The sequence below is a fragment of the Mesoplodon densirostris genome, chromosome 8 (assembly GCF_025265405.1).
Source record: "Mesoplodon densirostris isolate mMesDen1 chromosome 8, mMesDen1 primary haplotype, whole genome shotgun sequence".
Lineage (NCBI taxonomy): Eukaryota > Metazoa > Chordata > Mammalia > Artiodactyla > Ziphiidae > Mesoplodon > Mesoplodon densirostris.
In genome coordinates, this window is record NC_082668.1 from 97,097,643 (window position 1) to 97,123,033 (window position 25,391).

At 35.3% G+C, this 25,391-nt stretch overlaps 1 protein-coding gene across 3 annotated transcripts in view; it reads right to left on the minus strand.

The window, feature by feature from the left end:
• The window catches only part of SESTD1 (SEC14 and spectrin domain containing 1), a 153,440-nt gene that overhangs the window by 66,529 nt on the left and 61,520 nt on the right, over window positions 1-25,391 (minus strand). For all 3 annotated transcript variants that reach the window (XM_060106080.1, XM_060106079.1, XM_060106078.1), the window contains 2 exons: window positions 16,923-17,013; window positions 12,822-12,935 (listed from right to left, as the gene is read on the minus strand). In XM_060106080.1, coding sequence (XP_059962063.1) covers window positions 12,822-12,935; window positions 16,923-17,013 — 205 coding nt within the window. The remainder of the gene's footprint in view (window positions 1-12,821; window positions 12,936-16,922; window positions 17,014-25,391) is intronic.

A 25,391-nucleotide genomic window follows, 5' to 3' on the forward strand; every position in this document is an offset into this window, starting at 1 on the left:
GAACATCATAATTATAGAGACCTGAATATAACAAATTTTCTCCATCATCACAAAAATTTTATAGAATCCATATTCTTATAAAATTCACTGGTGGCAGTTCAAAGTGAAAACAGTAGATCTGCCATGTAGATATACAGAATTATATCAACAGCAAAGGTATCTCAAAGCTAAATAATGTGGAAAAAAAGCACAATAGTTTAAACAGTCAGCTGACTCAAAACTACCATCACTTCAAATTAACAATTTAGAGAACTATCTACCGTGGTGAAATATCTCACTTTCCACTGCAGTAATCTCATCTTTACTTGAGAGGAAAAAGTGTAGAGGAGGCTGGCAAAACAGCTATAACTACTTCTATTTTATTGTATAATACATGTTTCAAAAAGAATGAGGAAAACATTTTAGGAAGAGTTTGCAGTAGTAGGAAAGAATCTTACTGTATGAAAATGCTGTATACCTAAGAATCACCTTTTTCGAAGGGAGTCAGGAGTGGCATCCTAAAGAGGAAGGAGAAGCCTTACTCCCAGCACACAGCAAAAGTACACTCTGTTTACAAAGGTAAAGAACTGTTCACCGGCCTCTGGAAAATGACACCACTTGCCAGAATGCAATGTATAAACTACAGACAACTGCTTCCAAGAGGATAAATCAAGTTTGGACAGATAATTTAACTCTATTCTTAAGTGATAGCAAATGTCACAGAGGGATGTGATTTCACAAAAAGAATAAATTCAAAGGCACAAGCAAAAATAAGACACTGCGTTTTTCGGGGGTGGGGTGCGGGAGAGTGGGAGTTTCAGGCCTGAAGTAAAATGTTAAAGAAATGCTAAGAAAAGAAGTTGTGTAGAGAAAGATTTCTGGATGTTAGAAAGGCACAGAAACATTAGAAAACAGATAATCTACATGATAAAAAAAGAGAAATCTGACACATTTCAGAGCCAATGTGGCAAAACAGATTTGGAATACCACACTAGGTTATTTTCTCTAAAATCATTCATTGCAGCTTCTTAAATTACAAAATACTAGTAAAATTTTCTATATTCCCTTCTGTTACAGTTCTTAAAGAAGCCACTAATACAGCAAACCTGTACAAGAGTTTAAACATAAAGCAATGCAAGTCAGGGAGTCACTTTATCTTATAGGAAATGTTTTATTACCGGCAAAGAGGAAAAAAATGATAAATAAAAAATCCAGTCCCCCAAAGCAATGATCACCAAAATTAAAAACAAAACTAGAAAATAAGAGTCTAAAACATAATATTGAGGTTACATGTATTATGTCTGACCCCTTTTCACCTATGATTCTAAATATGAAAACACAGAAATAATGACATAACTGCTGAAAATTCTAAAGAAATATTTTCCAAAGCTATAGAAAAAGCTAGAATCTTTAGTTAAGTGACTCCTTAACGAATAAGAAATAACACTCTGAATTAGAGCAAAAATATTAAAAAGTACAAAAAGACTCTAGGCATTAGAATATTCATTTAAACATTATAGTCAGTTGTTTATTATCTACTATAAAACTTCCAAATATCTATTGACATTGTCATCTACTCTAATTAAGTGGTTAATTGATAGGAAGACCATTTTTCTAGCTCAAAAGCAAATCTCCTTAAAAATCACACAATGCCTTGCTTGTGGAGAAGATGGAACCATGAACTCAACATTTCATTTTTTTCAAAAAATACTTAAAATAATACATTTTCCAAAGGTACTGTACATTTTAGAAAACAGTCCACTGCATCACTCTAAAGCAGTACTTCCCAAACAGGTATGAAAATCTTATATCATTCTACAGCATTTTATCACTTTTTCCCAGAACATAATGTAGAATATACAATGAGCTTGTTTTAAGTTTAAAAAAAGAATTCACTAAATTATTAATACTATAAAATACTGAATTAAAGTGGACTTCATAATACCATCTTAACATATACCAAAGTAAAAGAAAGACCAATTCTGGCTCTTCCCATCTACAAATGGAAGTCATAATCTTTAATTTTAAAATAGTTATGTTAACATACAGAATGAATTGTAAATCATTTTTAAAACTATGTACTTTCATGTTGGATTTTAAGACTACACATAAATAAGGATGAAAAATGGTATTATGCCATCAAAAACAGAGGGGGAAACTATTTTTATAACCTGATCTTTGAAATTTAACTTTTACACTTAAAAAAAAATCCAGCTGGTTTATTTTTATAATTTTTACATTTCTTTTTAAGCAACTATATATGAGAAAACGTCTGCAAGCCTGGCCTGGTATACAACTCACTGACTGTGTAGAAAGTCTTTCATTCCCCATAAATGAAGATCCAAATTCGATTTAATCACATTATATACTATCTTTTTTACCATAATTTTTAGAGTACTAAAGACATTGTGATATTGAAATAATTTTGATGAAATGAGTACAATTTATTCATCTGGGGATAATTGTCTTGAGGCAAATTTTCAGGATTACCATTCTTATGCTCCTTATTAAGTTGTTATATATAACAAATATCAGTGAATTTTATGGTTTCTGTTATTGACGGGTGTTTCATTTAAAATAAAACCACCGTATCATTTACGATTTCTAGCTGAGTGATAAATCTTGAATGATTGACAGATCTCCAACTAACTAGTCAACTGATAATATTAGAAAGATTTTAAACTCAATTAAATTAACTCAAAATGGTTTAAAGATTTCAACGTTAAGACCTGAAACCTTAAAACTCCTGGAAGAAAACATATGCTGTAAGTTCCTTGACAGAGGTCTTGGCACTGATTTTTTTTAATCTGACACCGAAAGCAAAAGCAACAAAAGCAAAAATAAATAAGTGGGAATACATCATACTAAAAAGCTTCTGCACAGCAAGGGGAACTATCAACAAAATGAAAAGGCAACCAACTGAATGGGAGACAGTATTTAGAAATCATATATCTGATAAGGGACTAATATCTAAAATGTATAAAGAACTCATACAACTTAATAGCAAAAAAGCAAACATTCGATTAAAATATGGGTAGAAAATCTGAACAGGTATTTTCCAAAGAAGACATAAAGATGGCCAACAGGTTCAACATCATTAATCATCAGGAAATGCAAATCAAAACTACAATGAGATATAATCTCACACTTGCTAGAATGGCTATTATCAAATAGACAAGAAATAACACGTGTTGGCAAGAATGTGGAGAAAACAGAACCCTTGTACATTGCTGGTGGGAATGTAAACTGGTGCAGCCACTATGGAAAACAGCACGGAGCTTCCTCCAAAACCTCTGCACCTCCTGGTTAAATCAGAAGGAGAAAGAAAAATAGCATCTCTTATATGTGGGATCTTAAAAATTAGCAAACAAAACCAAAAACAAGCTCATAAATACAGAGAACAGCTTGGTGGTTGCCAGAGGTGGGGTGGGGGGGGGGTGGAAGAAATGGGTGAAGGGGGTCAAAAGGTATAAAGAAAAAAAAAATAATGCATTTTAAATGAAAAAAATTGCTTATATTTTTAAAAAGGGGAATATTTTTTTAAATGAAGTCTTCCTTTAAGCATTTAACAATTTGGAAAATAATATGAGAAAACACTAAAAAAACACTAGTCCTGGCTAGGAATACAAAGCTTAAAGAGAGATTGATATGAAAATCATAATATCAAACTTCAGAAAGTAGTTTCTATTATTCTGCAGTGATATGAATGTTCAGTATGTCACTAATGTCCAAATTCAAATTTTACAAAATATAATCCTATAAAAAATATAATTCACATATCTGAAAAACTATCTAAATCTTAGGGAACGGTCAAAAGGTAATACTGGGTGTTAGTTCATGCAGTGCTGAGCTCGTGCCTTCGACTGACTTTCTACAGACTAATCAATAGGTACTAACATCTGTAGGGACAAGGGTTAACTTTTAGATTTTGTCCAGAAGAAATGCAAATAATTTATGATCTGTGCAGTAAATAAATTTCTGTCCAGTAGGATAACAGAGAACCTCGAAGTTTAGAATTTATGGATCTGCAGGACATTAACTAGTTTTGTATCTAATTTGGCAATCTTATCTGCCTATAAAAATCCTAAATTCTTCAAATGCTCTTTGAACCACACCTCACAAATTACTGATAACTTCATTAGTTAATGATTTGCATAATATGTTTAATTTACACTTATTTTATATTTACATGGGAGTCATGATTTTACCCTTATGAAAATCACACTGTAATATATGCTTTATCTTATCTGTTCAGGGATATGGTGGGGATTATATTCTAATTTTTATCTAGTAAGCAATTGTTAATTATCTTCAAATATCCACCTCCATGAATATCCTAATATGTATGGATACAATTAAATTCTTGAAGAAAACGTTTATTGGTTATATTCAAAGCAGCTATCATTTTAATAATCAGAAATCTAAATTTCAGATCTATTTCCAGGGAAATCTGAAACCTAGTAACAAGCACAAACAGAACCAGAGTAAAATGGAGAAACTACAAAAAGGAGGGAAAAGGACCACTACCTATATGAGTTTTTGCCAAGTCTTTTCAAAGGAAATAAAAAAAACATAATATTTTTAATATAGTAAAGTCCTACATAAATATTGCTTTTTCCTTTATTTTATATATGTTAGAGAGGTTAAGACAAGACAAATTGAACTAAGCCACAGTATTTATTAACTAGCACACAGCATTGTTCAGCAAGTTTGAGGAGAAAGATATTTATCATATGGCCTTTAATCAAAACATCTATGAAGGTTTTCTGGAATTCAATTTACAAAAAGGCTTAAAACTTATTTCTCCTTTACTCCCACTCTTCCATCTGTAACTAAAACACTTGTCCTCTCCTAATGAAACATTCCCAAAGAACCTAACACTGAACCTTTCACTCTGTAGGCACTCAGATGTTTTATTTTTTTATTTTATTTATGCTAACAATGTGTGTGCAAGATCTAAAATGAAAATGTGTCTTTGTATATATCTCTGTGTGCTTAGTACAGATTCATGTGTATGTGTTATACACATACTATTTCAAAGTGTATGTCTGCTTATATCTGTTTGTGGAAGGATCTTTTTCTCACTAAAGGAAATAACTTTCTGCAAAAACTACAAAGAAGTCAGAAGAGATGGAGCCAGGGGTATTCTTGACAGAGAAACATGAAGGAAGTCTTTGGTTCTAGATCCTAACATTAGTATGGCCTCAAAAAGAGAACAGGATCAGATGTAGTAATAAGACGAGGTAAGAGAAGAAAACAACTTAGAATGGTGGCTTGTTATCATTACCAGTAAAAAAAAACCACTTTGACTATCATGAATGACAATCAAGAATGAGAAGGTGAGATCATTTTGATTATTACTTTCTCAATTTGAGGATAAGGTTAACGCCAGTACTACTTCAATTTTACCTTGTCATTAGACAGACTATAGATACTATTATCTAACCAGCAAAAGGTATCAAAGCCACCAGGTATAATGTTGCTGAAGGTCAGAAAGTACTGGAATATCTGAGTTGCTAAAAAGGAAAATGAACAGGTAGGTATCAATTTCAGAGACAAGAAGGATATATAAAGAAACATTTAGGTGACCAATGAGAAAGGAATATTCAGTTGCTGATGAAAAACATTAGGGAAGTGAACAAGGGAAGCCCATCTAGAAGAAAGAATTTAGAGAGGATGATAGGCAAGAAAATGTGAAATCATGGGAACAGGTTGTCATTAAAATGACAACTGGGTGTTTATTTGATGAATATTGTGGACAGCTAGTAATAAGTCTTTGTTATGAGTAATTCAATAAGGTAAAACACAAACTTTTGCTTACAGGAACACCAGTACTCATAACAAAGTTATCCTTTTAAAAATATTTAGAATATATACAAAAACATAGGCTTAATTACAACAGCCCAAATGATCCAAAATAATATCAAGGAAAATAATTATTAATCAAATAAACATCTATATTGAATTTAAATATATATAACTCTAAGTATCATTTAAATGGCTGGTGTTGAGTTGCCCCTTAAAGCTGATTATGTTTGGCGGTATATTAGCCAGCATTTGAAATTACTCTCGTCTCATTAGGACATTAGGCTTTTAAATAAGTGTCTAGTGCTTATTTACTTGAGAAGAATATTCTAACTGAATCTCTCTAAAAGAAAATATAATGACAGAAGAAGCTTTAACATCTGAGTCTTAAAACATCAATCTATGATATCAGTTCAAGGCAGACAGGAATTCTCTGTCTTCCATTTTTTCCTCCAAGATGCAAGGTATTTAGCCACTACAAATTCATATAGCATGAGACCCAACTAGGCATACGTTTCTGATCAGATGCACACACCTAAGCAGGATGTGACAGGTTCCTCACAAAAAGGATCTTTGCTTCTATTTGGAGTTCACAGAGTTAGTTTCTGAACCACTGGGCTCCGTACACTGCATTCCTTCAGAGCAACATTTCCTGCATGCCCCTGGCATGAAAGGTAGACTTCCCTGCCTGTATGAAATACTCATTCGCCATGGCAACATCCAGGCCTCCTACATTCAGCTTTTGCTTTCTTCCCTCACTACACTTTTGATTCTCCTCCTTGGTATGCAGCTTCCTATCCAGCAATCAGGGTAACACCTTTCCTAACATAATCCAGCAGCCAGGGCTGCCTTCCCTTACACTGCTGGCACACAGCTTCTAATAAGTCTGCATCACAGTCAAGTCAACCAATGACAAAAGTTTGCAAGATAAAACTGAACAACAAAACAACTGTCTTCTGCTTAGGATATGTAGAAAGATGGAAAGAGCATTGTTCCAATCCTTACAACAACAAAATAATGCATATTAATCTGAAAAATGACAACTTTTCTTGAACCCATCAGAGAGTTGTAAGTCCACAGGAAAACCAATTAACCTGAAATCTAAGGAGAGATGAAATCCAAGGACACATGGAGCTGGAGCACTTGCTTACCTGGGGAAAATACCAGGTATGATACAAGCCAGGTAAGAATTCAGCTAAAGTTTTTAATGAATTGCTTAAGGCCACATGTGGTTTAGTATGAAAGCATAGAACCTGTGGGAAGCAAAGATACAAGAAGAATTCAAACTCACTTGTAGACTCTTCTCCACAGAACTCCCAGGGACTCATAAGAAAGAATGGGGGTAGGGAGGATAAGAAACTTCAAAACAGGTCTGGGGGAAGGGAACAGCAACCACCAACCACTGTAAAGGCATGAAGCTGAAGCACAGCCCAGATTCTTCAACTCTTTCTCCCCTAGAGAACAAAAACCTTCAGGTCCCGAGGGAAGGCAGCAAGCCTGGATGACCTTAGAGCACAAATAAAACCCCACTGTTGATATAGGAAGGGGAAAGACAGGCCCTCTATCCCAATGGAGGCAGGAATATATTATGAGCCCAGACTACCATAGGCCTCCTAAAGCTGGGGAAGAGGGCCCTATCCCCTAGACCCTGGGTCACAGAGCCTGCCTAAGACTGAGGCTGAATCAGAACAACAGAAAATGCCCTACCGACAAACGCTGAGTAACAAGTAACAGCATTCTATTCCTGAGGAGGGTCAACAGTGCAAAGAGAGACCTTTTCTAAGGTACAGGTGCAAAGGAAAGACCTACAGCTGAGTGTGAGACAAACACTAACTCTAGAGGAATCTAAAGCCTGTGATACACTGAGGAAAAGAAGAGCAACAACAAAAGCCAAAGCCAATTCAACTCCTGGCTAGCCTAAATCAACCCCTGCCCCACTAAAATCCTAGCACAAACCAAGATGGGTCCATGTGCAGGCAAAAATACGATTTATCTCAGTCTTTACTGTCCTAAACAAGATGTCCAACACCCAACATACAAAAAGCAAGAAATAAAACAACCCACTGTCAGGAAAAAAACCCAAACAACATAACTAGAGTAAGACAGACCCAGATATTGGAACTATTAGGTATGGAATTTAAGATAACTATGATATATGCTAACAGTTCTCATGGAAGAACTGCAAGACAACATGCAAAACAGATGGGGATTACAGCAAAGAGACAGAAACCATAAGAATCCAGTAGAAATGCTACAAACCAAAAACATGGTAAAAGAGATAAAGTGCATTTACAACTGGCTCATTAATAAACTCAACATAGCCAAGGAAACAAACAGTGAACTTGAAAATGGATCAACAGAAAATACCCAAACTGAAACACAAAAAGAAAAAAAAATAGAGCACTAATCTAGAATGGTGAGAAATTTTCAAATGGTCTAACATACATGCAATTGGAGGTTAGAAGGAGTAGAAAAACAAAATGGGGCAGAGGAAATATTTGAAATGAAAATGTCTAAGAATTTTCCAAAAGCGATAGAAGTCAAACCAGAGATCCAAGAAGTGCAGCAAACAACAAACAGAATTAACACCAAATAAAACATGTCTAGACATTACAAAATGTCTAGATTTGAAAAAAATTTTCATATTTTGCTGAAAACCAAAAACAAAGCAAAAATCTTGAAGGTGGACAAGGAAGATAAAAGATATATAACATATAGGGGACCAAAGTTACAAATAATAGTAGAGTTCTCCTCAGAAACCAAGGAAATGAGAAGGCAACGGTGTGATAGTTAATGTGCTAAAAGAAAAAAAATCAAACAAACAATGAAAGAAAAGTCTATACCGACAGAACATAACTTTCAAAACTGAAATAAAGACTTTTTTCAGGCAAACAAAATCTGAGAAAACTCAATGCCAACAGACCTGCAATATAAGATATTTTTAAAGGAAGTTCTTTAGGCAGAAGGAATATACCAACCAAAAAGCTGAAAAGAAATGAAGAACACTGGGTGTTGTGAGCAACCATACTTCCAGGAGATGCTTCCCAAAGGAAGAACCCTGGGGAAAACTAAGTATGGGAAACGCTATATGTTAAATGTATCTTATGACCATTCACAACACATATTAGCAAAGTAAAAGTTTGTAGTAAAGAAATGTTTAATTAAAAAAAATGAAGAACACTGGAAATGTCATAAATGAAGGTAAATATGAAATTCATTTTTTATTATTTTAATTGCTATAAAAGACAAGAGACTATAGCAAAAACAGTAGCAATATATTGTGTGCTTACACTATAGTAAAAGTAAAATGTATGTAAACAATGGAAGGAAAGTATTAGAGATATACTGTATTAAGGAATTATCAGTGTTAAGTGGTATATTATTTGAAGATAAGACTGTTAATAAAAGATGTATATTGTAAACCTAGGGCAACCACTGGAAAAAAATACTGAAGAGATATAAATTACCAGTCAATAATGGAGATAAAATGTAATCATAAAAATACTCAATCCAAAAGAAGGCAGAAAAAGAAAAAAATACATAAAATCTAGCAAGGCGGAAGATTTTAATACAACCATATTAATAATTACATTAAATATAAATGGTCTCATAAACCAATGAAAAGACAGATTGTCAGACTGGATATGAAAACAAGATCCAACTATACTATACTTATAAAAAATCCACTTTAAATGTAAAGAAATAGGTAAATAGATGATACGTAAACAGGTAATATAGAAAAAGATACAATATGCAAACAGTAGTCAAAGGAAGCTGGAGTAGCTACATTAGTATCAGACAATGTACACCTCAGAACCAGATTATTATCATGGATAAAAAAGGGACATTTAATAATGAAATGATAAACTGGTCAACTCAGTAAGAAGACATAATGATTTTAAATCTATGAACTCAACAGAAGAACTTAAAAATACATGAAGAAAAAACATAGAAATGAGAAATAAATCCACAATTATAGTTGAAGAATGCAATATTCCTCTTTCAGTAATTGATAGAATAAGTGGACAGAATATTACAAAGACTATAGAAGACCTGAACAACACTATGAACAATCTTGACAATTACAGATCACCCACAACAGCAGAATACACATGCACAGTACATGGAGAACACATGTGCATAAGGAAATCACCAAGATAGAGCATATACTGAGTCAAAAACCAAACCTTAACAAACTTAAAATAACTGCAATCATAAAATACATATTGTCAGACTATAATTTATACAAATATTAACTCAAAATGGATAGATCTAAATATAAAACCTAAAATTATACAACATCTAAAACAAAACATGAGAGAAAATCTTTGTGACCTTGGACTAGGCAAAGATTTCTCAGCTATGATACCAAAAGCCTGATTCATAAAAGAAAAATTTAAAAATCAGACTTCATCAAGGTTAAAAACTTCTTTAAAAATGCTGTTAAAAGAATGAAAAAGATAGGGCCTCCCTGGTGGCGCAGTGGTTAAGAGTCCGCCTGCCGATGCAGGGGATACGGGTTCGTGCCCCGGTCTGGGAGGATCCCATATGCCGCGGAGCGGCTGGGCCCGTGAGCCATGGCCGCTGGGCCTGCGCGTCCGGAGCCTGTGCTCCGCAACGGGAGAGGTCACAACAGTGAGAGGCCCGCATACCGCAAAAAGAAAAAAAAAAAAAAAAAAAAAGAATGAAAAAGAGAACAACAGATGGGGATGCAGTTTTTGCAAACGACATATCTGATAAAGGATTTCTATCCAAAATATATAAATAACTCTCAAAATTCAATAATAAGAAAACAAAAAGCCTTAATTCTTTTTTAAAAATTGGGTAGAATTGAATAGACACCACCAAAGAAGGTACATGGATGGCAAACAAGCACTTGAAAATATACTCATGTCATTAATCATTAGAGAAATGCACGTTAAAACCACACTGAGATACCTCTACACACCTACTAGAGTAACTATAATTTAAAAACAAAGAAAACCTGACAATGCTAAGTGCTGACAAAGATGCAGCTGGAACTTTCACACTATGCCTGTGGGAATGCAAAATGATACAGCCACCTTGAAACTGTCAATTTGGAAGTTTCTTATAAAGTTAAACATACACTTACCATATGACCCAAGAATCCCACTCCTAGGTATTTTATCTCTTAAAATAAAAACTTCACACAAAAGCCTATACAGATGTTTACAGTGACTTTATCTATAATCACCAAAAACTGAAAACAACCCCAAATGTCCTTCAACTGGGGAATGGATAAACAGACTGTGGTACATCTACATAGTGGATTACTACTCAGCAATAATAAAGGAACTACTAGTACATCCAACAACATGGATGAATCCCAAATGCAAATGCATATGTGAAAGAAGCAGATTTAAAATACTAGGTACTTTATCATTCCAGTTACATGGCATTCTGGAAAAGGCAAAAACCACAGGAACATAAAACAGATCAGTGGTTGTCAGGGACTAAAGATGGAAGAAGGAGTTGACTAGAGAAGAACATTAGAGAATTTCTGGAATAATGAAATATTCCTTAGTTTCTTGATTATGGTGATGGTTACAGACCGGTTTGTGTTTGTCAGAACTCTCAGAACTGTACACTAAAATGGATGAATTTTACTGCAGTTAACTTTTTTTTAAGTGCAGAAAAAAATCACACGTTTTAGAGACACTTTGTACTACCTCATTTAAAAACTTTTAACTAGATTTTTTTTTTTTTTTTTTTTTTTTGCAGTACGCGGGCCTCTCACTGTTGCAGCCTCTCCCGTTGTGGAGCACGGGCTCCGGATGCGCAGGCTCAGCAGCCATGGCTCACGGGCCCAGCCGCTCCACGGCATGTGGGATCTTCCCGGACTGGGGCACGAACCCGTGTCCCCTGCATCGGCAGGTGGACTCTCAGCCACTGCGCCACCAGGGAAGCCCTAGATTTTCTTAAATCTTTATCTAAGACACCTTGGAGACTTTTCCTCCATAGCAAATAAAAACTGACTTTACTGAAAATAAAAATGACTATTGTAGTCTGGCAAAGTCCACAATGAGTCTTTATTGTCTGACTCCTGTAAACATTCCAAGGCTAGATTCTACAGGGTTGAGTTAGGTTTTGCACCCTTCAGTGCTTCCACACTTTAACTAATGTAAAGTTTAGTATCTATCAACTCTCCTACTAGGAAGCTGGGATTAATAGGCTGTGGAAGGAAAAATATGACTGAATTGTTTAAATTTGTATTCCATCTTAGGACTTCTTTCTGATCTACAATAGTATGTATAGCCCTCCCTCAGTATCCACAAGGGACTGGTTCTAGGAAACCCCATGGATACCAAAACCCACAGGCGCTCAATTCCCTTATATAAAATGGCAAAGTACAATGAATACAGTTGGCCCTCTGTATCTGTGGATGTTAAACCCAAAAATAGGGAGGGCTGACTGTAAAAATCTACTTGTAAGTGGACCTGTCCAGTTCAAACCCATGTTGTTCAGGGGTCAACCAAGCTTTCACATAAGAAAAGTAAGAGGGAGAGAGTAATGCCAATAGGAAAGGATGGATAACTGTGTTCATGTATCAAAACCAAACCAGATACTAAGAAATAATTATGACATCATACAAAATAGGCTCTAACTTCAATTTCTAAATGTCTAGGATTTCCTAGTATTAGTTAAATGTCTTCTCGGTAATGTAATAAAAATGTTTTTATTTTCATTTATTTATTTACTTTTGGCCGTGCCACACAGTATGTCAGATTTTTAGGGAAGTCCCTAAAAATGTTTTTAATAAAAAGCTTCTACTTATTCCAAAGATTCACAAAAAGTGATGAAAATGAAAACAAGAAAGCATTTGTGGCCTTGACAAAGAATCATAATTCATTCAACAAGTATGTGAATGCTGACTAAATATTAATCATTACTTAGGCACTGATTGAGCATTGCATAAGCACTGCTTAGTATCCAACGCTGAACAAACAAAATAATACCAGCAAAATGCTGTTTTTAAAGATATAACACACTTCTATTTTTTTATAGAGTATATTTACCTCAAAGCCAAGTCTATCCTTTTCCTTCCAAAAACAAAAATGTGTTACTTTCTTATCCCAGAATTCATCTGGCTTCACTACACAAACAAGGGACACTTCAGCTGGAACAACATTCTATAGAATACAAAAAAAAATTACAAATTATACATGTAAAATGAATAATTTAGTAAAGTTACAAATTATTAGATATTCATGATTAGGCTGAGTAATTAGGAGACCTTTGGAAAATAATTAAAATAATAAAATAGAAGCAATACTGCAAACTTCAAAATGTACATGGCAATACAGAAATACTTGAAAGACAAGCTGATTCAGAGATTTCAAAAAACAATGTAATACAGACAGTACATGTGAATTATTTTTGTATTTTACTGAATCTCTCTAACAGGAATATATTTAAGCTGCAAGATAATTTTTAGTTGAGAAATTATTAAATTTGGTTTTTCTATGATATGAAAAACATTTTTTATAACACAATCATCTTAGAGAATTTTCTCCAATAACGTAAATCAATATTCTCACAAAATAAGTTTCTTACCAGCCATTATGCAAAAAGGTCAAGATTCTGTGTGACTATTAACTTGAAGAAGAGGACAAAGCTAAACCTCGACAAATACAATTTCACATTTACTAGATGAAGTTATTCATATCATCTAAAGAATGGAAATTAACATTTACTGAGTTTAATATATATTCCACATATATTTTATCAGCAAGTCCCATGAAGTCTATCTTTAAGATATATCTTAATTAAACCTACCCGTTTTTACCACCTACATTGCTAACATTCCCAGACTAGTCAGCCTTTTGAAATATCCTCTTAGCAGGCCTCCCTGCTTCACGTTTTCTCATGCTCAGAATAAAATTCAAACTCCTTACCAAGGCCAAGAAGGCCCTCCAAGCTCAGGGTTCCATGACCTCAAACCTCATCTCACACCTCTCCCCTCTCAGCTCACTCCTCTAACACAGCCACACTGAACTTCTTGCTGCTCCTAGAATGTGCCAAGTCTGCTCCCAGTTCAGGACTTTGCCCTTGATGTTTCCTCTGCCTGGAATGTTCTTTGTCCTATACCTAGGAGTACTTCCTCTGTTTATTTAGGATTCTACTCAAATATTCCCTCTTCAGAGAGACCTTCTCTGACCACCCTATCTAAAGTAGCAGCATCTGACTCAGTCTCTTTTCACCAATTTATTTTTCTACATAGCATTTATCCTTATATGATGTTACATTACTTAGTAATTTGCCTAACTGCTTATTGTCTGACTCCTCAAACAGAATACAGGCTTCCCAATGGCAGGTACCTTATCTATAATGTTACTCCTATATCTCCAGAGCCTATGGCAGTGCCTGACATATAGAAGATACTCCACAAATCTTTGTTGAATAAATGAATTCACATTAACAAGTGGATCTCATCCTTCCAATTTTACAGAAAAGTAAACTGAGCTTGAGAGAACTAAAGTAACTTGTCCAAGGGAACAGAGTTGTGAGGGATGGCACTGGATTAGAAGCCAGGTCGGTCTGATGCTAAAGTTCTACCGTACCATTCCAAATGTTCTAAACCGGGGGTCAGTAAATTCTTTCTGAGGGTCCAGATAATAAATATTTTAGGCTTTGCAGGCTATACAGTCTCTGTTGCAACTATTTCAATTCTGTCCACATAGTATGAAAGCTGCCATAAACAATATGTAAACAATAAAACTCTATTTATAAACTCTATTTATAAAATAGTGGCCAACCACTATTCTAGACCATAAATGGCACTACTGAATAATAATAATGTTATATAATTATAATAATAAGTATTGATTAGGGGAAAATAGAAAACTTTTCAATTTAAACATGTCACTGTGCATATCACAAATCTAGCGCCTCCTGCAATGACTGGGTTGTGAATAAAGTTAAAAAAAACCTTCAGTGTTATCAAAACTTTTATCAAAGGGGCTGGGAAATTTAGGGTAGAATGAGGTTTATTTATATGTTGATTGTGTTAGAATATTATTTCAAAATCATCGCGTATTAAAGCTGTGAGAAACAAGAGAAACCAAGCCACTCATTTTAGAGAATATTTGTTACAGGCAGAGCCAGCACTAAGCTCTGGGCTCCCAAACAGCCAGTACCAGTACCTTCTGAAATAAAAGCAATGAATAACTTTGTATGTAGATACTGTTTGACTAGGAACAAACAACAGGCCATTGCAACTTCTGAAAATCTTAACTATTAATAAGTCCAAAAGTTGTTAAAATACCTATCAGAAAAGAAATCGCAAGAGGGGATTAAATCATCCATTGATTGTTCTTCAAAAGTGCCACTGATCAAAGTCCAGTTCAAACAGCAAGTCCCAAACAGCTCATCTGTGACACAGTTGAATGGAAGAACACAAGGTCATAATTAATGGATTTCTCATCTAATAGTTATTTTAACAACTCGTACAGAGAAGAGTTCATCTTCAGGGTTTGGAATACAAAAGTGCTGGGAACATATTTGACAGAAAAAGTTATTATGGGACACCAATCTGTGTTCCCTTAAAAACTGATCCACTGGAACCTCCGTCCTTTCCAACCCAAAGGAGTGATTCTAATGATGAAGGTTCAGGCCAACCAGTTAAGAATAAGGTAATGGGGAGATAATTTGGGAACTACCTCAGATACATCCCACTGGTAAATATACACTTTTAAAGGATAAAAACCTGGGGCTTAGGTTGTGCCAGGTTCCAATCGTGACTCTCTCCCATGTTCACCACGAGAACCTGGGTACATTACTTAAAATCCTTGAAGACCTTTGGGGATCGTAGAACCTGCCTCCCAAGTTTGTGAGGATGAAATTAAATGAGATCATTTATACAGCAAGCTTAGTGCACAGTACTTGAACCATACTAAGCACTAAAACTAAAAACTGAAATTACCAGTTCCCATCCCTTGAATTTCTTTTTCCTAATTATCACAAATAAAAAATAAACCATTAAGAATCATTCTCCCTAGTTATCATTTAAATTTTTAAATTATATTCCTTTCCACAGAACCCTAAAGCGGCTACCAATTATTTCCCAGTTCATTTAAAATTCTTGATCTTTCCTTCAGTATCACTGATATTTACCTAATTCAATGCTCAACATCCCACGTAACAGCCAATATATTGCCCCCAAACTGGCCTGTCATCAGCTCCTTTCATTGTATTCACTTAATTTTTGAGCTATCACTGAATTAGTGTCCCTGCCAGGAATGCCCTTTTCACCTTCTTTCATTTAAATTAGATAATCTCTCTTATTTAACTCACTTAACTTTTACTTTCTATACAAGCCCTTCTAAGGAAACCCAGGTACGTGAGAGTAATCTGTCCCCTTTGAATCACTCAAATACTGTATTTTTCTCTGTCAGATCACAGTATCTTCAATACTCTCACAATAAACCAACAAATATTTACTAAGTACCTACTATGTGCAAGGGATTACAGAAACATTCTGTGAGGAGCACAAGGAAATATAAACATAAGACTAGGACCAGATCAGGGATTCTATAATCACAGCTGTTTATGAAATGCTTATCTGTGAGCTATGCTAAAGCCCCCAAGGACACAGCTGTCGAGTACATTTCTTCTAGATCAGAGATAGATATAAGACTATTATGAATCCTGGTGATTTTTGAAGGAAAAAGGGTAACAGAAGGGAGAAACCTATCAGAACCACCTGAGAAGCTTCTTCAGATTAGACTTACCCAGTTCTACTCCCTACCTGTGGTATTAGGAGGGGGTGGAGGTGGGATGATGCAGCTACTACAGTGTGCAAAAGCTCCCAGATGAGTCTGATAACCTCTGCCCTCACACTTTGAGACTCATTGGCCTAGTTGTTTAAATTACTTAAACATGACATATTATTTTTGGTCATTTACAAACCTTTAGAATAAGGTTGAAATTTATTTTACTACTCAAGTAAAACCTATAAGAATTGAATCTAAACAATCCAATAGTGACCTGTGCATTTCAGAACTCAGTCACTGCTGAGAAGCCTGGGCACAGTCCACTAAACAAAATGCATTTGCCACTATCACCTCATCTGTTGCTGTACAATAAAACCACTTCCTAATAGTCAAAAATAAAATTACCTGTAGCATTAAGACTACTGTTTTCACCACATTCCACTGGGATTTTCTGCCATCCACAATCACGGTAAATCCTCTAGCCTTACATTTATCACTGAAATGAAACAAAATTATAGAGTATTAAAACAAGCTTCCTATTTTATTCTTAATAATCCTAAATAAAGTTTACAGTGTAATCATACATGGAGCAGCATTAATCTCAATTGACTTGATTTGCACTGTCAATAAATAAAACTCTTCAACGTCCTTTCAGTTTTCTCAAGCACTTTATTTTTCTCATTTAAGGAACACTGACAATCTATACGCTAATTTGGTAAGAAAATTACTCTAAAAGCATGTAAATTCAATGTCTTAAAAAGAGAAGAAATCAAAGCAACATTCAAATAGTCTCACTAGCCTCTCAATCTCTTCATCTGTAAAATGGGATCACAGTGAAGTAGGTAACTAATGACTGCCAAGTGTGGACAGACTTCTTGTCTCTCCTTCCTGCCAGAAGTGTGAGGTTGTGAAGTGATATTTCAAAACAGGTAGAAAATAAAGTAAGCTATTATTAAACCATTGGAAATAAGCTTCTTGGTGTTCTTTTGGGGAAATTTAATGAGGTGAAGTAGCATTGGTGTATATAAGAATTCAAAGCTTGAATACACCATGTCTGACCCACCTCTGCTTTCACTTTTGCATTCTTAGTCACTTGACCAGCACAATATGATCTTGAGTGTTGGAAAATGTGTTGTTGCTATATATTATATTCAATTATTCAAGTACCAACTAAACACTTCTCAGAAGCCTGCCCTAGTAAAATGCAACAACAACATGGAAAAACTGTACCTATGACCAAAACTACATAGCTATATTATTATTATTTATTATTACTATTACTATTTGTTTTACTTATAAAATCAACTTAACGTAAAGATCTCAACTGCCCTCCCTCTAATATAGTGGAAGAAACTGCAGCTTTGCTTAGCAGAGCAAGGATTTGTTAGTGAAAATTCTCTCCACACAAAGTTCTCCCAATTGTCTACATTATAGGAAAGGTTAATAGCAGGCCCTTTCCTGAGATTTAAATCCAACAGTCCAGGGAATTTTACTAATCCTCCCTTACTCTCTCCAAACATGCACATGAAACTCAAGAGGATTATTGGAGAAGGATATCCAATTCTATTGAGAAACAGTAAGGTCACAAGAATGAGGATGATATTGATAAAGATTTGGAAGAAGAACAGGTGACTGTAGTCAGGGACAGAAGCTGAGCTTCCAAAGAAAGCAGAGAAGTGTTCAAGAGGTGAGGCAAAGTGAAACACATGTCCATACAAAAAACCTGCACACAGATATTCATAGCAGCATAATTCATAACAGCCAAAATCCGAAACAACTCGAATGTCCAACAATGGATGAATGGGAAAAAAAATGTGGTAATCCATTCAATAGAGTATTATTCAATCATAAAAAGAAATGAAGTACTGATATATGCTACAACATGGATAAACCTTGAAAACATGCTAAGTGAAAGAAGCCAGATTCAAAAGTCCGTATTGTATGATTCCATTTATATGAAATGTCCAGAATGGGTAAATCCATAGAGACAGAAAGCAGACTAGTGGCTGACAAGGGCCGGGAGGAGGGGAGAATGGGATGAGGAGGGACTACCAATGGGTATAGGCTTCTTTTTTGGGCTGATGGCAATGTTCTGGAATTAGAGAGTGATGGTCACACAACCTTGTGAATATACTGAAAACCACTGAATTGTACACTTTAAAAAATGATGTTTATGATATGTGACTTATATCTTAATAAAAAAATGTTTAAGTATTCTATTTTTGGATTTTGCATTACAAAATAAAGGATCCACTAAGCATTCTTGGGGGTAAGGCAATACAGTGATCTCTTCTGCATCAGCAACAGCACATAAAGACTTGCTGGGGGAAGCAAATCTGACATCTAACCGCTCGTTGTGGGATCAGGTAAGGAGAAGACCACTCTGACTTAGGGAGGATACAAGCCCAAGAAAGACCAGCCTAGTAGAGTAACTGTCAGTGAGCGGTCTTCAGAGAAGTGGCGGCAACTCAGGGACTCTACCAGTGCAGTGTGGAAATTTGCAGGAAGGGGAGCTAAGATACATGGAGCCAGTGGAGGGCCTTCCCTGGTTGGGACTAGAGCCCAAGCGAAGTAAGTCATCCCCATAATTTGGCACCTGCGTCTATGAGGTACAGGTTACACAACCATTTTGTTAAACAAGTAAGTTTTACACAAATGAGACATCTATATTTCAAAGCACACTAAATTAATCTGTATATTAAGACAAAGAAAGTAATGAAGCTTGCAAATACCATCTGCAGTGACCTTAAGGGCATAAAATACTCTAAATTTATCTTTTAGAGTACTTAAAAACACCGTTAATCATAATTTTCTCACATTTTACTAAGATAGATAAAGAAAATACACACAATTCAAAGATACTACATATTTGAAAATTGTAAGGCCAAGTGATCTTTCAAACTACTTGAAAGGAATAGTTTGTTTGTTTGTTTGTTTGTTTAAATTTTTTAGCTGTGCCACGCGGCATGTGGGATCTTAGTTTCCCGACCAGGGATTGAACCCATGCCCCCTGCATTGAAAGTGTGGATTCTTAACCACTGGACCACCAGGGAAGTCCCTTTTTAAAAAAAATTGCAATCCTACAAGTGGAATGATGGTTTAAACTGTTTTTAACAAGAACATACTTCGATTTAGAAGCATATTATGTCCCTTATAAAGGGTGTGTAGCTGCAGTGCTATATTAGTAAATTCCTATACTACTATTAACATTTTATAATTTTAAGACCGCTAACCAAAAAAAAAAAAAAATCTATTAAGACCCCACTTCCTTGTTCTTACTCCGTTAGAGCCTTTCAAGGGTGACGTGGCTAAGTTAAAACAGCTATTAAAGGAGGAGCAGGTCCTTAATAAGCTCACTCACTTTGGCTAGAAAGAGACTGTCAATGGATTTTCTGTAGCTCTTCACTAATTTCTTTGATTACAACTAAGGGCTCCTTCTTTCCACTCAGAGAGCTCTGCTTATACTTACTTAATGGCACTAATTTTACTTATGCTTTTATTATAATTGATTGTTTATAATTCATCTTCATTAGATAACATGCTTCCAGAAAGCAAGGATATTATTGTCTTACTGATATGTTGGCAGCTTCCAGCTTTAAATACAGAGGGCCTCTAGAAATGTTAGAAGACGCAGATCATAGCCCTCCTCGGTAGGAATGTAACAATGGCCTTCCTTCTCATTCAGAACTGAAGCCCTTACCATTGCCTATGAGGTCCTCTAAGGTCCGACTGCAGCCCCTCTGAGGGCTCTCCCAGAATCCTCCTTCTCTCAAACTGCTCCACCCACACTACCCTCCCTACTGATCGCACAACACACTGAGCCTGCTCCTGACTCAGGGCCTTTCCCTTTACTGCTCCCTCTGTCTAAGATACTCTTTCTTAAATGCTCTTTCATCAGCTATCTGTATGGCCTGGCCCTCACTTCACTCATCTCTGGTAAAATGTTACCTTCTCATTTTATAAAATATTGCCACATACTCCTTGTCACTCCATCCCTCCCTTAATTCTTTTCATGCTCTGTTCTATAGACTTATGAACCTCCAACATACTATGTATTTATTTATAATATTCATTTGATCATTAGGGCATCAGGCCCATAAGGGCAGGGACTGGGCCTTTGTTCACCCATTTCCTCGGCACCTAGAATGATGAGGAACTCATTGTAGGATCTTACATATTTACTAAGTGACTGAAGACTTATGAGTAATCTCTGTGTGATTCTTGGCAAGTCATTAAACCTCTGTGTTCTGTTGTTTCTTCTGTGACGTAAATGAGTTTTTCTACAATTAGGAGGAACTGACCTAAAATCCAAATTTGAAAAAAATCAATACTTGAGAGAAACAGAAAAGTAACTTCTATAGATGTTGACTCTCTACAGAATTAGATTAATCTGGGCAAGTACTTGGCAGCATTTCTATAAAGAGGATTTAAGTATGGGTAAAGTGGTTAGTCTAGATGATTGAAGATGTTTGGTCTAGATGGCTGTTAAGGTACTTTCTAATCCTGACATTCCATGATTCTATAACTGGATGATCAACAATTTCCCTTTGAGCCAGAAAAATGCTATGATTTTAAATATACGCTGAACATACTGTTGAAAGAAAATGTTAAAACAAAAAAGATTTCCAAGATTTCCATTATGCTCAACTATGTTCACCATAGTTATTTTCATATGTCAATTCTCAATTGTGATAGATGCAGGTTAAATGCAAATGAATATTAAAAGTTATCAATAGCTATGGCACTGTGATTATAACAGAGGTAAATACAACAGTGGCTAGAAACACAGGCTTGGAGTCAGACCACCAGGTCCAAATCCCCCTCCAACCCTGGTATGACACATGTTCTTGGTCAAGATACTTAAATTACCCACTCTTTCTATGCCTCGGTTCCCTTATATGTGAGGAATAAGGATGATAGTGCTCGTCTCATAGGGCTGTTATGAGAATTAAATGACTTACTGTTATCTATTATTTCCTTAAGTATAGGATATTCTTTTTCACATATGCCTCCCAATCATCACCCATAAGTAAATTCCCAGGTCCATTTCAAATTTAATGTCTTCAAAGGAAAGCAAGACCAGCCTAGACAAACTTCTTATCCATCAAAATAGCTTCTCCTGAGCTGCAACTTCTACATGTTTGATTTTCCAACAAATGTGAGATGTTCTGAAAATGATCAGCCAGCCTGCATTTGAGTACACAGAGCTATGAAGAAACTTAAGTAAGATAAAGAGCAGAAACCCATATCCACTGACTACTGATTACTAAGTATCAATATGAGGTACTGCACAGGATTATGAAAAAAAATGTATTATACAACACAGTTTCTCCCTTCGAGAAGCTTAAGATAATTTAGAAACGTGAAAAGGTAAAATAAAAGTATTTTAATTAGTGTCTACTTTACACTCACTGACGTCACCTTTTTAATGTTACTAGGGAAACATATATCTCTGAAAATTTTTTAAATGTAAAACTTAAATAATAAATGTAAAAATTCAAGAATTATCATTAAACACATTATGATTAAATGCCTAAAGAGTCAGAAACGGCAAGTGCTGTATGTTTGGAGAACAGCTGGAAGACTCTGGGAAGTACCTACATAAAGGAGCTAATGAAACTTAACATAAAAGGATACAGAGCAAGAGGAATATAAGCAAAGGTACCACTTGTTAATTTGGTTAAGTTTCTTAAATTTCTCTGCCCTCATTTTTTCATCTATGTAATAGGGATAATAATATTGTTATTTTGAAGACTGAGTTAATACAAGTGCTACAAAACGAAGTGCCTTGCATGATAAGCGCTCAAGAAATATGAAATGAAAGGGTAAGTTAAATCACACAAGGTCTTGGCATAGCAGTTAAGAAGCTGAAAGACTGTCCTTGAGAGCACACACCTAGTCTTTCTTGTCTTCACAATGCACGGTGTACAATGTCTGCACTTGGTAGCAACAAAATAAATGACTATTGAATTAAATTCATTGTGTGGAAAGGAGAGGAGGTCCTAGAAAACTGAGAAGGATGATAGAACTGTTGTTTTGGTGACATTTATCTTGTCCTTGTGTACAAACTGGGGAGAGACTGGAGATAGAGAAATTAGCTTGGCTATTGCTGTACTATCCAGCTTGACGGCTCAGCCATCCCTTGACCTGAACGTAAGCATATGAAGAGGGAACAGAGGAGACAGGAAATTTAAAAATTCGTGGTAAAGAAAGGAAACACTAGCGTAGCTGTCACATTTTAAAATGGACATTGTAAGTTTTCAATACATATTCATTGAATGAATGAAGTAAATATTTAAAAAGCACTCATCAACAGCATAAAGCATGTTCAGAGCATTTAACTACAGTGCTTTGAAGTAACTCTAAGATCAACACAATTATACCGTCATTTGCCAGAAGTGCATTTGCTAAGGAGGAAAAAGGAAGGCACTGCCTTAAACTTTCTTAGACGCACGTCCCATTAAAAAAAATAAATAAATAAAGAAGAGCCATCCCAATGTGTATAAAGTAGATAACGAACAAGAATCTGCTGTATAAAAATTAAATTAAAAAAAAAAAAAAAAAAAGAAGAGCCATCCCAGTCACACTCTCACAGACTATACTGAACCAATCAGTGTTATAATATTCAAATTACCTTCTAAGTCCTGTAAGCTCCAAGGAGGCTCCTTAAAAGCAGGTGAGGGGGCACTGCAGTGGAAGTGGAATTTGAGAAGGCGGGGATGAGCAGGAATGGCTGTGGGCCTACACTTCTAGCTCTTTTATAAATTTAGTTTCTCTGTAAGATTTTCTTTGAATAAAAATGTCCACAGATAAATTTTTTAAAATTCTGAATGTACAGACTATATGCCCCATAGAATTCTGGCAGTTACAAAACTACTTGTATGGGATTCAAATGATATTTCACCATACACAGATGTTATATCTCCTTTCATAATATATTTTAAGTTGTTTCTATGACTTTATTGCTAAGTCTGGTTGGTTCCTTCAATATCCATATAACAAACACCTAAGGTCTCCAAATCATTTTTATTGGCCTTGTGAATATGGAGATAAATGAAACATGGCTCTGCACTCTAATATCAGACTGATTTAACAGTAAACTCTATGACATCAAGCAGAAGTGAATAGGAAAAGCTGCCTAAAAAGGCTCCTTACAAAGATAACAATGACAAAAAAGGTTGAGAAACACTGATGCATATGTTTTTCCACGCTTTTAAAAAGCTGGTAGTCTCAATATCTTATAATCATACTTTGTGTAATAGTACTGATACAAATTTCATTTTATACTTTGAATGTGAATATGCTTCTGACTTAAAATTTTGAAATATATAAAGAAATGATATGAGATAAAGATCTACTTGTGAGGTTTTGTTTAGTGCCAATCTCAATATTTACTTTTTTAATGAAAAGATTTGCAGATTAATTTATATATCTTTTCTTTATCTCCATAAGGTAATCTTGAATTTGATTCTGCTTTCTGAGTCATGGACTCATAATTTCTAATCTTGTTGTTTATGTCTAAAATGTACAGCAATCACTGGTATAACAAAAGAAAAACTCCATTTACCTCTCCTAAAATTTAACACTCAGGTTGGCCCAGCTGTGTCAGTCTATGTTATTTTTTATTAAAAACCCTTTGTAGAAAATGGAGCAGTAATGGTTAGTCTTGAATTCCACACAGACCTGGACATGAGGAGTTACCTGAACATAAACTTAGTATTCAGGTCAGGTTACGATTAACCTGAACTTCTCCTTTCTTCTCAGCCCTCTGCTCAAGAGTCAGAAACCAAAAACAAGCTTAGGACCGAGCTGTGTGTAAAGGAATCAGGAAATGACCCCATTTTCAACTGTACTGGGTTACCCATTTAAAATAGGTATGTATCACACCTTGCTCCTGGTCATGAAACTAAGCATAAAATATGGGTAAGAACTGAATAGTTTCTTTCCATTTTTAAGTAACTTTTAAAAAGCTGTTACTATATTCAGAATGTTAACATTTTCACTGCAATGAAAGACTACTTTTGGACATCTCCTATAACGAAGAGGCCGCATTAGCTAGCTACACTGCTGGAGCTGTCTGGAGACATTCACAGTTGGGAGGAGTTAAGCTTTAACAGCAGGGTCTGGGAGAAACAAGTCACACCAAAAAAAATGCAGACATACTAAAAGAGGAAAAACCTTCTAGACCCAAGCTGAGACTGATATAACAGGGTAAATAAACTTAAAAACAGTTCTGGGATGGAAAGAGGGGTGGATGAACATATAGATATGTGATAAAGTATTACAACATTAGTTGCAGGCTTCTAAGTGATGGGCACAATGGTGTTTACTGCGCTATTCCTTCAACTTTTTTGTGTATTTGAAATCTCTCATGATACAATTTAAAAGCAGTTTTGAATGGCAGGCATTCTGAAGGAGAAAAATCAGTTTTGAAGATTGCACCTAATAAACTACTCTCCAGAGTTGGAATGAAGAGCTCAAAAACCCTCTAGCTCTCTAATGAAATGGCAAGCACTGATATAAAGCTGCCAGCTACGTTTTTAAACGCCAAAGTTATAGGAGGTTGATCCAAGAAAGCAGAAGGCTAAAAAGTCAGGGCGTTCACAAACTTTAGCAGAACAATTATCAAAAATAAAGTATCCAGGTATCTATTTTGTCTTGCTAAATTAAGTTCTTTCATCTTGCTTCAACTTACATCTTCTCTATTAGCTGGCAGGTAGGTATGTGTAGCTCTGCAGAAACTGATTCATAATTTACATTGAAATAGTACTATATGTATATCTATATAAGAAAGAAAGAGAGAGAACGTTTAAATAGTGTAGGCTATTTTGCCCTCCACTCTACTTCCTGTTTGCACACCCAGAGTGAGCAGAC